This window comes from Agelaius phoeniceus, chromosome Z (genome assembly GCF_051311805.1).
Source record: "Agelaius phoeniceus isolate bAgePho1 chromosome Z, bAgePho1.hap1, whole genome shotgun sequence".
NCBI classification, from domain to species: Eukaryota; Metazoa; Chordata; class Aves; order Passeriformes; family Icteridae; genus Agelaius; species Agelaius phoeniceus.
In genome coordinates, this window is record NC_135303.1 from 9,793,687 (window position 1) to 9,809,992 (window position 16,306).

At 46.3% G+C, this 16,306-nt stretch overlaps 1 protein-coding gene across 1 annotated transcript; it reads right to left on the reverse strand.

The window, feature by feature from the left end:
• Positions 1 to 1,807: 1,807 nt before the first annotated feature.
• ELL2 (elongation factor for RNA polymerase II 2) lies at positions 1,808 to 14,984 on the reverse strand. Its single transcript, XM_077171680.1, is given in 4 exon segments — positions 1,808 to 1,945; positions 2,631 to 2,802; positions 14,123 to 14,247; positions 14,799 to 14,984. Coding segments are annotated over 4 exon segments (621 nt in total).
• Positions 14,985 to 16,306: the final 1,322 nt, after the last annotated feature.

Genomic DNA, 16,306 nt, shown 5'->3' on the forward strand with positions numbered 1-16,306 from the left:
AAATTGCCGCGACAGCAGCAGCAGGGAGTCGGGACCTGCCCCGCGGGAATGCAGCCCCCCCCCGCGCCGAGAGAGAGAGAGAGAGCCCCCCCCGCGCCACGTGGCGAGCCGAAACCGGGGCCGCCCCGCGCCGCGTGGAGACAGAGACAAAGCCTCCCCCGCCCCGGGAACCCAGCACCCCCCAAGCACCGAGAGCCGAGCACGCGGCCGAGCTGGGGGAGGGGCAGGCAAAGCCGTCCCGCTCCTCCGAGCTGGCGCCAATTCCAAAAGCGGCGAGAACACGCCGGAGAGTTAAAGCTTTACAGAGGGAACAACCTTATCACTGCAGGGCTGCGCAGCCTAAAATGCAAAGAGCAAAAAGGAACCCGTCTCACGGCAAAGACGGATTTTTTGAGCTACTACCCCCCGAAGGAGCAGAAATACTCACCGAAATCAAAGCAGTTCCTGGCAAGGTCAGGCAGGCTGGTCTCTTCACTTGAATAGGACCCCTTGGGCAGGAGGGGCTCCCCTATTCTCCCCTGGAAAATTCACTCACCAGAAAGGAGCTGCTTTTCCAAAGGCGTTCCTCGAGGCTTTTTGTGGGATCAGTCCCAAAGTCTCTTCTGGAGAGCCGTTCAACCACAGCTCTTTCCAGTGGAAGCAAAGCTGCTGTAACGCTTTTCCAAGGTTCTGAGGTTCCTTTTGGGGCTGCAGGTCTGTGCAGCCCTACGTTGGGCGCCACTATATTAAATATTAACCCCGAATGTTTCGGGGTGTGTCCTGCCTGGCTTCCTCTGGCCTCACTGCTGGACCAAAGGCGGCAGCTGTGGCGTTTTTCACCCCAGAGATGCCTTTGGCTGGCTAGGTGCTGCAGCTGGGCGCTCAGAACAAGTCCAGGCAAAATAGGAACTCAGTTTACCTTTGGTAGAAAAGGTTCAGTCAACGGTGAAGAGAAAAGGAGCAGATTCTGCCATGTAGCTTAGATCCAGAGTTTATTGTAGCATGGTAGACCTCTGAATGTGGCAACAGCTCCAGACAGAGCTGGCAGAGACACGGCAGAGACCCCGGCCGCATGGTCTCATGTCCTTTTTAAGCCCCGGGGACAGGGGGAGGGGAGGGACAGGTGAGGCCCAACCAGGTGTGAGCAGGGGAAGGCTCAGGGGATGTGGACGCTAGGACAAACCAATGAGCCCAGACCTGGGAGGCATCTGCCAATCACTCGACGCCTTGCTGGAAGGTGCCAGGCAGGAGGGCAAAAGGGGAGGGGGAAAGGTTGGCATCCTTGAGGGGGATGGGATAGGTGAGACAGGAAATGGTGACACACTGCAACACTCCAGAACAAGGTGATTTGCAGAGGGGGCTGTCCAAACTTCAATGCCTTTGATGACTTAGGCAAAGAGTTTGCTTTAAAAAGAAAGGTCAAAAACCAGCCCTATACTTATCCTAAACAATTTCCATCTGCCACAATCTTTTCTTAAAATGAGCACAACTTCATAGTACAGTTAGTGGGCTTACTCCCTCTACTGATAAATTTATTTCAGTGGACAAACATAAAACTTCAAGAACAGAATTGACCAGAAGAAACCCACTCCAAAAATGATACAAGCAATGAGAGAAAGAATTACAAATAGTAAGATTTCTTTATTGTTAATGTTCAATACTATCATCTTTTCACTTCTTAAACTTACTAAACTTCTTTGAACTAATCCTACATTTTTAAGAAATAATCTATTGCTCAGTGCTAATGTAACCTACTGTCCGATACTAACTTTAATATCCTAAAAACCTAATCTTCTAGTTGACATAAAAAATCCAGGGTTCGCAGATTTCACCGGGCTGAAGTAGATGTCTGATGCCAGGACTCCACTCACTGCTGGTCAAATTCAGAAATGCGGCTCTGAATATGGGCCAGCTTGTTGTGGAGGTGCAGGCACCTGCTCTTCATTTCAGAGTAGCTGGGGCTACCCTGTGAAGGAGAAAGCAAAAGAAAATGAGGGCATCCAAACACTTCTGCAGAGTCTGGAGTCTGATGTCCTTTGCTTTAAAAAAGCCTTGAGGCAGACTCAGCAGTTACCATGGCCCTGCAGCTCTGGTGTCACAGGTACCTGTTGTAACTGCTGATAATGTGCTAGGATTCGATGATGCAGCATCTACAAGAGAAAAATATGAGGAATGTTTCACCACCACCATAAAATGCAAACTTTGGTAAAACACTAAAAATACAATCAGTCTGATTCTAGAGATTTTCTTCTCTGTCATCTTCCACTCCCAGAAGAGTGGTCTCTTTGGTCTCTACCCAAATGTCTTTGAAAAAGGCTTTGCCAAATTTGGTCTCAAGAGTGGGACATTTGCAAAAACTAATCTCCATCTCCCAGCATCACCCAAGATCTGCGATTAAGCCTCACAATGGGCAACAGGAGGAGTACATGCTCTAAGACTCTGTTTGAGACACCTCTCTCCTTACTGTTTCTTCATAGAAAGCTCAAAAAAGGTGTTTTGGGCAGGGTCTGGCAAAAATCAGACCCAGCCCAAGCAGTGTCTCAGCATATATGCCAATCCCACAGTCCCTTTGTCTCACTGAGCAGTTCCAGAGAATCCAAAACACTGCAGTGATGATGAAGCACAGTCTTCATGGTTTTATCCTTCTTTACCTGATAGGCTTCAGAGCCGGGAGTCAGAGACTTCCATTGCTCCTGAAACTGTCTGTACTTCTTTGTGGTCTTGTCAATCAGAGAATGTAAATTCCGGTATTCCTCATACTCTGCATTGAAGTCATCCTTGTAGCGCTGGCGTTGCTCCAAGGAGACAATGGCTACGTATTTTCTAATGGGAAAAATGAGAACATTTTTCTATGAGTAAACTCAAGGAGAACATTCCAGTACACTTCTAGTCCATAAAACACAGGTGTAATTTTACACCAAGCACAGGGTAATGTCAAACACAGACACCTAAGCTTTGAGTCAGTTGCTCTGGGACTGACAGTTTCTGCTTTCAAGCTCATGTTCTTCAAGAAAATGCAGTCAGCTAACTCAGGAATCTTTCAGATTTCTATGACACTTAATTACTAACAGCTTACATTGTGGAGGTTTTGTTCATTAGCACGTGGAGCACATTTAGAAAACATTTGCCCTCATTTCAAATGTCAAAGGACAAACAAACACAGCAGCTTCAGGAAGAGGAGATACATTACTAAATTATAATCTCTTCCTCTGTAGGAAAAGCTTAATTTAGTTAATTTATTTGTGACGATACATCTCTAAAACATATTTGTCAGAGAAGGCATTTATGCAGTTGAGTGCACAGAGTTGGACTTTAGGGCTACATTCTTGTCTGTCTAATGGCAGAGTTAATGATAATATTGGATTCTTCAAGCAGACAGCAGTTACATCACTGACCATGAAACTGAGGCATTGGTAACACAGCCACAAAAACAATCTCTATGTCAGCCTAAAACTACAACTACTACCCAAACCATATCTCCTCCTAGGAAGGGCAAAATTCATTAAAGCTTAAAGCCACTGATGGGAGTCAAACCTTCTTCATTCCCTTCTCCCTCAAATCAACAGGCATGAGGTTTATCGAGCTCATGATACAAATCCAAATGAAGTGTCAATGAAAATAAGAGATGCCACTTCCCAACACGCTCACACCAATGCTTCTGCTCCTCTAGGCCTGAAGATCTGGTTCCTTTTGGATGACACTAACACCTTTAACATGGGAATAAACATTTCAGACCATCCTGAGTAAATTTTTAACTAGTTTAAATTCAGTACCAGGACTGAAAACAACTTGTGCCCAGGATGCATCCCAGGCCAGATGCACCTAATTAGTCTGCATGATAAGTTTGAAAAGAAAATTGCAGATGCCTTGCAATATTTTGGGAGGCAGCAGAGCAATCTGACCCAGGGCCCTGCCGCGCCTGCTCCAAAGGCCGCAGCTGCCCCAGAGCCCCAGAGCTGCAGGAGCCCCGACTGCCCTTGCCAACATCCCTGCTCTGACACAAGCTGGGAGCAATTTCCAGTCTTTTATACCACACACACACACACTTCTCCCTCCCCTCCTGTGCTGCAAATTCGATGAGGGGATGCAGCACCACTGCTGCAGCTGAGCCTGTGCAACTGCACTGCAGGAAGGGAGGGCCCATCCGGGCCTAACCCACCTCAGTGTTCATCTCTGCTCTGAGCCTTCCAGGCCCAACTAAACCTGCTCAAACTCATCCTTTCAGCCCATGAAAGAGCTTGACACTGCACCCCACTCAGAGAGGCAAGATTTAATCACTATTTTACTCACCTCAAGTAGTCTGGTTGGTCACTTCTTGCAGAGCATGTGGAGGCAATGGAAGTCTCTCTTCTTGTTCCTGCAGAGAAGCAGAATTTTGACACTCTTCTTTAGGAGATCATTAAAAGATCAAAAGATCCCACTTTGACAGTCTTGAAAAAGTCCTTCAGAGCGTTATTCTCACATCAAATTACATACAAGAAGCAACAAAATTTAATAATAGGTCAGACACGACCTCCACACTATACAGTCCTGGTGTTCAGAAAGAGGGAATAGCCACTGTATTCTACTGGTTGTGCATTCCCACAGTGTGAGCCCCAGCTCAGCTTTTCTTATTTGAAGGCATGAGGAGGCATCTGCACAGCCGTTCAAGACATGCAACAACAGCTGCAGCTTCACAAAAGACAACAGCTTGAGAGAAATCAACACCAAGATTCTAACAAGAAAGAAAGAAGAAAGCAGAAGTTCTTCTCATGCCATGCTTTTATCCCCACTTCCCTGCCAATTCCAGAGGCCCAAAGTTCCAATGAGTGCCTGCACTCTTGTCAGCAGGAAAGCCAATTCCATTCTCTAGGGCTTACTGGCACTAAGGCTCCAGTACCCTGCAGCCAAAACCCAGTGCTGGAAACAGCTCTGCACTTGGGAATTGCCCTTTGCCTCTTAGCAAAGGCATTTGGGAAGCATTGCACACATAACCTCAAAGCCCTCAAAGCACAGAACTGTAAATAATTACCTCCACTCACTGGGTGGATCGGCCTCTTGAACAACGGGTGCTGGAACCAGCCAAGCTGGAACAACACTCACTGTGCCTCTGACACCTCCGCTCTCGCTGCAGCCACCGAAGGCTCTGAGCAGTCCTGCCCTGTGCTGGTGACAATGGCCACGTGTCCTTGGAAACGGGGAGTTCCATGTGCCAGGCTGGCTGGGATGTCACTGAGGAGTGGGACATGACACAGTGGGGGCAGAGGGATTTCACAATGGGCACAGGTAGGGAATGCCCTGCCCTGTCCCATCACTGACTCTGCTCATTCCCAAGTGTAGAAAGGGGCACCCCACCAAGCCCAGTAGCTGCAGCTGTGCAAACCAGGGCTAATGAAGTGTTTCTGCACAGAAGTGCTGCACTTGGCTCGCTATGAGGCAAAGGAGCCACTGAACACCTCTCACCAGGGCAGCAAGGTGCAGCCCTGACAGCTCTGGGCAATCCTGTCGTGGGCCCCTCTGTCTCTGAGGCTTCCAGCACGTACACGGGCACTCAAATATCATCTCTTTGACACAGCCCCCGGCCTTTCCTCATCCCAGTCTCCTCAAAGGAAACAAGCCAGCAGCATGCCCAGGCCCCCTGGCTGCTCTGCAGCAGGAGCTGATATGGAAAGACCAGGGAGGACCATGAACACAATTCCAGGCTGACAGTTGTGCTGACTGCAAGTGACCATTGAAATTACTGACGCATCTGGAAAAATATTTTATACTCAGCTTTTGATCATTTTACTTTCCCTTTTCCCCATACCCAAGCTTACTCCTGATTTCAGTCAGCTGGCAACAAAGAACCCATTACAGGCAGAGGGAATAAAAGCATGGCATTGAAAATGGCTTGAATATTACCATCCAAAGCTCATTTCCCATGTCACCAAGTCTTGTCTTTGTCTTCAAGACCATGTCCATATCTGCCCATGTTTGCTTTCCTGGCTGCCACACTCACAAGGAAAGTTCATTTTAGGGACAGAAAGGAAGGAAGCACTTTCTCAAACATCAGAGCTGACATCTGTAAAACAACTGTGTCCCTTTTTGGGAATGACTGGATTGTGATGGTTATGGATCCCCAGTTAGGGACTGTTGGAAAAGCCTTTGTATTGACCATGAAAGGAATCCCATCAGGTGTTATAGCGGACTCCAATATGTCCAACAGCCTTTCCATATCTTAAAAAGACATTGATGACAGCCTCTGCAGTGGAGATACCTGATTTGACTGATCCCTTTGCACTGTTCATACATGAGTGCCTTGGCCTTGCACAGTAACTCCATATTTATCTCAAAGATTGGGAATGCAGGAAAGCACCCTGTGGAAAAGAGCATTATTCTTAGAACATCTAAGAAAACATTGTCTCCAAGGGGTGGCCAGTGCACCTGAGAGCAGGAGCCACCACAGTCCTGATTGATAGAATAGGCATGAAAGTAAATGGGAAAAAAATGTCAGTTTATGTGCCACACATGGTTATGTCTGGTGTAGAGCAAAAAGGAGCTCACTGGTTTTCCTAAAGTAACAGGGGCTACTCCTGGAACAAAAGATGTGGTGCTATGGACAGCCACTGTCTTGACCCTGCTCTGCTCCTCAATCTTTCTGCAAGGAATCAGCATCTCCAATCAAACAGGGACAGCTTTGGGAGCATCCAGTTCCCTGCTGAAGTAGCAATAATGCACTGCAAAGCTCAGCAGTTCAGACAAGCCCAGGAGACTGATGAGCAGACCAAACCGCTAGAGAGGTTGCAGAACAAAGCGTCTGCTTGGCAATTCTTTCCAAAGCTGTGAGCCTTTCCAAATCAGACACAGAACACCACAATGAAAACAATCATTCAGCAAAATCCTTAAATGTCTGATTCAGTCTTACAGGGTGGTAGGTTTCAACAAATCAACAAGTTAGAGTGCCTCAAGCAATAATGACATAAACTAGAGAAGACAAAGAAACCCATTGGGGTCTTGAAGGTACAGGAGACAATTTGGAAAGGCAGCTCCTTAGTGTTAGGCTGACAAGGATGGTGACAACTGAAATGTAAACTCTGCTTATAGATCAATGCACAGTTTTACAAAAGACTTCCCTTAGGCATCCCAAAACAGGGAAATAGTACCAGATATTAATGACAAGGACAATTTTCTGAGTTAATAAAAAGTACATATAAATACTTATTGGGTTTAGTGGACACATTTTCTGCATGGCCAGAGGTTTTTCCTTGTCCCATCAACAAAGCTAGAGAAATACCTCTAGTCAAAAATCAATAGTACTCTGATTAAGGATTCCTTTTGGAATGCCAGCAGATTAAGATTCTCATTTCACAGCTGAAAGTTTACAAAATGTATGCAAAACACTCCCAGTTAAATGAGACCTACTCTGCCCATGGAGGTCTTATCCCAGCATCAAGACTGAGAGAAAAAATCAGAGTCTAAAGAGAGAAATGAGTAAAATTTTCCAGGAAACCTCACTAAAGTGGGCAAAAGTGCTTCCCCTGCCACTTCAGAGGATCAGAATTCCAGTGGCTTTTAAAGAAAAAGTCATCCCACATGAAATGTTCTATGGAAGACCTTACCAAGTTCCTATCCCTTCTAGATAGAGGCAGTCATGTGATAGGAAACAATAATTGAAGTCCTTTTTTACCATCTTGGTGAAAAGTGCTCTCATCTCTGCTGAAACTTTGGGTATGACCATCCCTGATGACTTTGGATGCCCTGGTACATCCTCATCAACCTGGGGACAGTGTCTATGTCAGAAAGTACTGCAAGGAGGCACTTAAAGAAAAGTGGAAAGGACCATTTGAAGTGTTCCCACGTACTCCTGCAACAATAAAAGGGGATGGGACCAGGACATTGATACACCTGCCCCCTAGAGAAGCCAGCCACAACACACAAGGAACTGGGGGGGAAAATAGAAACAGCTGAGAACATGAAGATTAGACTTGTAAAAGCATGGAAATATAACTTTTTTATGATGTGTAGAATTAGTTAGAAGAAATTCCATAAAAGGAAAGATCAGTCATGAAGGGGTCACCATGAAAAATCCTCATTCTCAGCTCACCCTTTGGCCAGCAGCACTCTTGCTTGCTCTGTCAACCATCAGCAGCCCCCAGGCCAACTGGAGGCTCCCTCTCAGGGTCTCTCGCTGGTCAGAGTGACCCCAAGAAGAGTTAGAAAGTCTCTTTTCCCTTCCTGGCGGTTGAAGAAGGAGTCAGAGCTCCTCATTTCTCATTCTCAAGGTTGTTTATTGTATCTTATCTATAAAATTCTTTCTCCTGTCCTGCCGAGGTCCACTCAGCAAGACAGTCCAAGGCACTCTGCCTGCACCTGGGCGGTGTTATCTTTTTATACTAAAAACTACGTGTACAATATTTACAATTACTTTCCAATATTGATCATCTAGGTTAGACAGTGAGTTTCTACTCTAAGCCGATCTAAAAGTGCCAACATCACAGCAGAAGTTGGAGGCCAAGAAGAAGAAGGAGAAAGGCTGGACATGCCCAGATTCCTCCATCTTGCCCCCTGAACCCCCATTCTAAAAACCCCAAAAATCCGTTTTTCTACCCTGTGATAAATTCACTATCCTTCTACTTTAACTTTCGTGGCTTGTAATTCTTCATACGAGGTTGGTAATGTTTTTTTCCAAGAGCCAAATCAAAGGCACTGGGGTCTTGGGCTCTGGGCCAAAGTCTCTGAGCCCCCTGACAGGGTCTGCAGTCCTCCAGGGCAGCCAGAGGAATTTCCTGGGTTCCCACAGTTCCCCAGCACAATTCACCCCATGTCCCCCACGGCGGCGTTTCTGGGGCTGCTGCACTGCAGAGCTGTAGGAGCAACCCCTGATCCTGGCAAAAATGGACCCAAATTTCCGCGTTTAAGAGGTGACATTTTGATGAACTTCACTTGAAAGAGAACAGAAGGGCAACGATGGCTCAGCTGTTCAAACACAAAACACCTCAAGGTCTCTCAGGTATGAGGGCTCAACATCATTGCATGGAAACAATTCAGGAATTGGTAGCATACTCTCCAAGGAAGAAAGAAGCATTCACAGTCCTACTGAGTCTTCCCAAATGTTATCCTCCTTCAGTTTCCTGTTTTTCCCCAAAAGAGGTTATGGCTTTGCTGATAACTGGTCTACCATTTCAGCTAAATAAATAAATGGCAGGAAACATAGGAAAAGGACTTGACTTCAAAGTCCCTGTGGGAATCCACAAAATCAGAGGGTTTTGGGGATAGCTGCAAAAGGATAGATGCAGCAGAACTGTGAGTAGAGCTAAAGCAGCAGCCATGAGATAGGTCAGCAGAAAAATTATTTAAACTGTAGAAAAAGCAAGGGCAAATAGAACAATGTCCTGTGTATTAATGCTTGTCTGAATAGCTCTCTAAGTTGCAGAAAGCTTATCTAGCAAGATATTAGGAAGGTTAAAGCTTAATAATGGAGCTCTGTGCGTTGTGTTTTAAGGCTTACAAGTAGGTATTGTATTCCAAATAAGCAAGCATTGTTTTAACCAAAGGCAAGTGTGCTTATGGTGATTGAATAGAACTACTGTCAATATGCTTTTTCTTTGTGTGATTGGTCAAGAAGCTTATAAAGTAAGTTGTAACATTAAGTTTTCTGGCCTGCTGCCTGGAATGTGAGCTGCTGGCATCTTCCCATTGTCATAATCATGTAATGAGACTGATACTGAAAAATAAAACAGCTGGAGGCACTTTCCACAGCAGCCCAGTCCTGTTCATGTCTGTGAACAGGCCTCCTTGCCGGCGTCAGTCCCCATAGGTCTGTGCAGGAACCAACATCTGTGTCTCTCTAGAAAGGCTGGTTGAGACAGAGCAGTTTAAAATATGCAAAGAAATGGACAGCATTTCCATAGGGACACCTGAACCCAATTTCTGTTTAAAACCCATTGAATTCCTTGCCTCCAACACTTCTCCATCTGTTTTACAAAACTCTTGCAAAGATCTGAATATTCCTTGGCTCACTGACAAGGTGAGGTCATGATTTACAAGCAGTCCTGAGAGCTGCCTCAGCTGACACCTTAGAGCAGCCCATGTGCACTCCTCTGTAACCCTCCAGAACAAGGTGATTGTGGGAGGGGCTTGTCCAAACCTCTACACCTTCCACCACTTCAGGCAAAGATCTTAAATTAACAAGAAAGGTCGGAAAACAGGCTTCTTCTAATCATAAAGAAGTTCTATTTGCTGCAATCTTTTCTTAAAATGTGCACAACTTCACAGTGGAGGTTATGGGCTTCCATCCTCTACTGATAAAACTCATTCCGTGGGCAAACCTAAGTCTTGAAGAGAAGAACTGACCAGAAGAAAGACATTCCCAATATGATATAAGTGACAATAAGCAAAGGAGTTAACAATCATGCAACTTCTTTATTACTAAAGTTCAATACTAATTCTATAACCTTATAAGAACTAATCCTACATTTTTAACAAATAATCATCTCCTCATTGCTAACTTGAAGAACCCTAAAACAACTAATCTTCTTTTAAAATATAAAAGCTGGAGTTCAGAGATGTTCCCTTGCTGATGCAGATGACCGGTGCCAGGACTTCTCTTGCTGCTGGCCAAATTCAGACACTCATTGCTCAATGTGGATCAGCTTCTTGTGGAGGTACTGGCACCTGCTGTTCATCTCAGAGTAGCTGGGACTACCCTGGGAAGGAGAAATCAAAAGAAAATTAGGGCATGCCAACATTTCCGCAGAGTTTAGAATTTCATGATCTTTCCTTTAAAAGAGCCTGGAGGCACATTCAGAGGTTACCAAGCCTGGCCAGTTTGTTTTATTCATGTAAAACAGTACAAATACTCTCAGTTTGACATGTGAGCTATTTTTCTCTATGAGCCACCATCCTTCTGGGAAGTTTGCAAACTGAGGCTGTTGTAATACAGACCTAAAACCAAACTCTAGACAAGTCTGAAACCACAACAACAACAACCCAAAACACATCAACTCCTAAGGAGGCCAAAACTCATTAATGCCTAAAGCCACTGATGGAAGTCAAACCTTCTTCATTCCCTTCTCCCTCAAATCAACACAAGTGTGGTTCATCAAGCTCAAGATACAAATCCAAGATGAAGTGCCAATGAGAACAATAGATACCACTTCTCAAGACTCTCACACCAATGCTTCTGCTCCTCTGGGCCTGAAGACCTGGTTCTTTTTGGATGATAAAATCTCCCTCCCCATGGGAATAAACAATTTAAACCATCCTGATATTAATATTTCTAGGCAGTAAATCTTTAACAAGATGAAATTCAATACCAGGACTGAAAACAACCTGTGCCAAAGATGCATCCCAGGCTACATGCACATTTCTGATGTGCAGGATAAGTTTGCAAAGAAAACTACAGATGCCTTGCAGCATTTTGGAAGGCACCTGAGAAGCAGTAGCCTGCACTGCTGCCTTCTGCCCAGTGACATTTGCTGGCAAGAGCCCCAGCACAGGCCTGACTGCACTGCTCCTCTGCAGGGCCAGCCTTGCCCTCAGCCTTGCACGGAGCATCCCTGGCTGTATCCAGTGTGACCCAGGGCCCTGCCGCGCCTGCTCCAAAGGCCGCAGCTGCCCCAGAGCCCCAGAGCCGCAGGAGGCCTGACTGCCCTTGCCAACATCCCTGCTCTGACACAAGCTGGGAGCAATTTCCAGTCTTTTATACCACACACACACACACACACACTTCTCCCTCCCCTCCTGCGCTGCAAATTCGATGAGGGGATGCAGCACCACTGCTGCAGCTGAGCCTGTGCAACTGCACTGCAGGAAGGGAGGGCCCGTCCGGGCCTAACCCACCTCAGTGTTCATCTCAGCACTTCCCCCCACCTGGCCCACCTCCTCCTTTATTCTTTCTATCTCCCTAGTTCACATTTACTTGTAAATAATGTCTGTAGTATTAACTCTGAAATATGGCCTTGCTTGCACCTTAATTCATACAGAGGCTTCTCTTAATAATCAAATTTTACTCCACTGGTATCCACACTGGAGTTAGGAAAAGCAGCACATTAATACCTTCATTGAAATCCAAGGGACAGTGCTGATTCAGACCCCCAGCTCTCTTCACATCTCTTTGCACATGGTAGTCGTCTGCACACAAGGGCTGGCATTCTAGAACTCCAAATTTGTCTTTTTCTTGAAACCTTAAGGGTGCAGGGGAAATGGAGCCCAGACTTGGAGACAGGTTGGAAGTAGAATGGGATGTCAAAGGCAGCAGCCAGGAAGAAGAGTGGCCACCAGCTGCTGCCTGGACGTAACTGGGCTACTGCTCCATCCTTTGCTTCTTGCTCCTCACAGGACTGGTCAAGCCAGAAGCCTGAGGCCGTTTCTGCAACAACAGCAAAATAATTCATTCATCTGTGATCAGGATCAGCTTTTCTCCCATTCTAAAAAAGCAGCATTTGGGAACTGGCAAAGGTTGAAAAGACATCATTTTAATTCAAACTAGCTGTCAAACATGGATGACCTGCAGGAAAATATTTGCTCTGCTACATTCCTACTGTCTCATCTTAGGACTTAGCAAGTCCTTCTCCAAATCTACTGCTAAAAGGCTTTGGGAAGTAGACACTCCCTTCAGCAGCTCCAGCAAAGCCTCCCCAAAATGGGGATGCCCAGTAAGTTTTGTCTACGTCCCAATTACTGCTTGCACACCACCAGGAAAAGACTCAGCTTTTGCTGTCACACACCCACATGATTTATTAAAGAGGAACCTGGCTGTTTTAGAGTTTTATGTGTTAAAAAGAAGATTATTGCATTACTATTACAACCCAGCAGTACAGGGTGTGATGGTTGGTTGTGAATTCCCATCAGGATGAACACAGACAGCAGCCACATGTCAAGAAACTCTTGTGCTTTTAGGTACAGCTGTCTTAAATCCAGCAGGCTCCCCACTCTGCAGACTCAAAAGCTGTTGGCTAACAAGCCCTTCCATTTGTACAAGAGAGTTTCACAAAGCGGTTACCAACAAGCCCTTCCTGTTGCTCAGGGCCCTTTACTCATCTCTCAGCTCCTCCCAAGGAGCTTCTCAAAGGTGCTGCCTCACAAGGCACAGCACACAGCCACAAGCTCCCCACAAGCACAGCAAAGCTCAGGGCCAAGGATGGAGCAGAACAGGACAGCCATGCTGTGCCCAGGCACAGGGAGGGAGGAGAGAAATTAAGGCAGAGCAGGGACTGAGGGAATATCACCATTCTGTAGATCCTGTGCTTTGTCCAGCCATGTGGATAGTGCAGAGCTGGGGTCAACAATCAGAGGGACAGGGAGACAGAGGGAGAAGGGAGAAGGGAGTGAGAGGGCCCCATCTGCCTCCGCCTCATGCAGCCTCCAATGCACAGGAGATTTTTTATGCAGTTCTGTCACACATGAAGAGCCAGCCCTTGGAGCCCTTCTCCAGGGAATGAGTTGAGGCTGGGGACTGAGCTCAAGTCTCCAGGCAGAGCAGAAAGTTGGCTCAGGACAATGCTGCTCCACCCCTGCAGGATCCTCTCTTCTTGTCACACCCTTCCTGTCACAGCACTCAGAATGTCTGAGGCAAAAGATGCTTAGGCCTGCTCCTGCACATTCCATCACACCTTTTACACCACCAGCAAGTCTGCTGAAATTTACTCTACAGTCCAGAATGTTAAAAATGCACAAAATACCTGAGCAGGTCTTGCTGGAGCATCTCTCTCAGAAGGCCCTGGAGATGTTGCTTGGCTGCTGCTGGTGAGGTTCTGAGATGGAGCTGATTTTCTGCATGGATGGTCCAATATTTCATGTTACAAGGCCTAAATATCAACTGTCATAGTTCTTTCCTTGTATAGAAAACAGAGTCCTTCAGTGTCAGGTCTCAAGGAAGCAGCATGAAGCTGCGTTGAGGGAGCTTTAGGCAGGATATCAGGAAAATATTTGTGCCCCAGAGGGAGCTTGAGCCCTGCAACAGGCTCTCCAGGCCAGTGGCCACTGCACCAAGAGCTCAAGAAGAGTTTGGACAACACTCTTGGGTACAGGGTGTGATGCCTGTGGTGTCCTGTGCAGGGCCAGGAGCTGCATTCCATCACCGTGATGGGCCTCTGCTGGGGCAGCATATTCTAAGAATCCTGGCTTCATTTCCCTGGGCTTTTTCTGAAAAGGCTCTTTTCCTTCCCCAAAAGACTGAACTTACCTAGAAAGTATCAACCTCAAATTCTCTCTATCGATTTTACTGTAGCCAGGCCAATCAGTCTGAAGGGTTTGGAACAGATGTTCCTTCAGACTGAAGGAATTATCCTTTGCATTCAGGTTGGCTACCTACAGGCAGACATTCAGGAAAACAAATGTTCATTCCACCTATATGCAAACTACAGCAATCTAAAGGAGCTACTTCAGCTGGGATGGCAGAACATGGCTCTCATTATATTGAGAATGTCTTCAGGGTGAAAAAGCCCGGCCACTGCCCTGGGCAAACCCAGCAACAAACTGCCCAGGTTCAGGGAATGAGTTCTCAAAAGTCACTGTGGGATCAACTGAATCTGCATCCACATTGAATTTGAGTTCTTTGACTAGGTTCCACAATGCTTTTTCTTAGCCATGGAGGAAATAATCCTATTTAATATAATAATGCTTGCATAATTCAGCAACCGCCTATGGCTATGGGGAATTTTTAAATAGGAAAGAAGGAGCTACTGCATCTTTCCATGGTTATTCCTCTTACGAATGCCTATCAGAAAGAAAAAGCAGTGGAACTTAACTCAAAGGAGAATTGGAAAAGCCTCTAATTTGAACAGGCGAGGAAGTAGTACAATTATGAACAGCAGAACAGCATGATGGAAGAATTGCTGGCGCAGGCTCCAAGATCTCACCTGCTGAAGGATCTTTCCAAGGGAATCCTTGTCCTTGGGCCTGACTCCATCTCTCTGCAGCCGAGCAAGCAACTCTGGCTCCTTGTAATCCCTCAGGGCAAGTAAATGAATCACCCTGTCCCTGTAGGGCCGGCCGTAAACAGCAGCGCAGCCGCTCCAGTCGATGTCTGCAAGCCTCACAGGCATCATCCTCTTCTTCTCAGGCACAGGCCCTGAATTGTTTTCTTGGGCTCCTCTCTGCTCTGCTTTTTCTCCTAAAGGGAGGGAAAACCAGAAACAAACAGTTCAAACTGGACGTCTGGAGAAGACAAAGATGTTGGGACAAAAGGATGTACCAAGGCTGTTGAACCTCTAATGGTTCGGCATTCACAGGTCTACAAGAATCCAAATAGTAAAGAAATAAAAAGAAACAGTCATTAAAAGCTGGTAAAGGAGTGATACTGGATGGGAGCTTTTTGTGAAAAATTCTTTTTATGCATGCTGCTTTTATATGATTTCCCCATTTTGTAAACTCAAGCATGGAGCTGTGTCAACAATGACATGGACAGTGGGATTAAATGCACTCTCAGCAAGTTTGCCAACACCAGAGTCTGGGATGCCATCCAGAGAGACGAGGACAAGCTTGGGAACTGGGGCTCAGGAAACCTCATCAGATTCAGCCAGGGCAAGTGCAAAGTGCTGCATCTTTGAGTTTGTGACATGCCCTGGCACCAGAGACAGGCTTGGGGATGAAGGTGGGGAGCACTTGGAGGTGCCGGTGAATGAGAGGCTGCATAAGACTAAAGAATCATACAAATATCCAGTAAAAATTAAATGGAAGCATACCTAAAAGTGGTCCCTCTGTTTAATACCCTTGGCACTTGGATTGTGTGACTCCTTTTCTGCCTGGATCCTGTGCTCTCTGCTCATCTCTTTGGCTTTGATCATGGCAAGCATTTTATAAAAATTCAAAGCGTGGGATGTTTGACACCCTGTTTAATCCTCTTTTCTCACCTTTGGATTTGGGAGTCTTCCCCTGCACCCTGGCAGACCCTGGGAATCCAGAATGTGTCTGAATGCTACTTTTTTGTTTTTCTTCAGGGGTGGAGGTTGAAAGGGAGCTGACACTTGGAGGCAGGTTCAAAGTTGAGCAGGATGTGGAAGGCAGGTCCAAGGAATAAGGAGCGTGGCCACCAGCTGCTGGCTGGACATCACTGGGCTCTTGGTCAATCCTCTGCTTCTTGCTCATCACAGGATGGAGAAAGTCAGAAGCCAGAGGCCGTTTCTGCAAAGATGATCCCAATTAGTTTTGCTCCCATTCTGAAAAAGCAGCGTTTCTGAACTGGCAATGGCTGGAAAAACATCTTTCTTACCTAAAAAGACCTACAGTATGAGGAGCTGCTGCAGCTAAAAATGTTCTCTATTTCATTCCTACTTTCTCCCCTGAGTATTCAGCAAGTCTTTCTCCTGCTCTGTGGCTCACAGGCTTTGGGAGAAAGACACTCCCTTCAGCACCTCTGTCAAAGGCT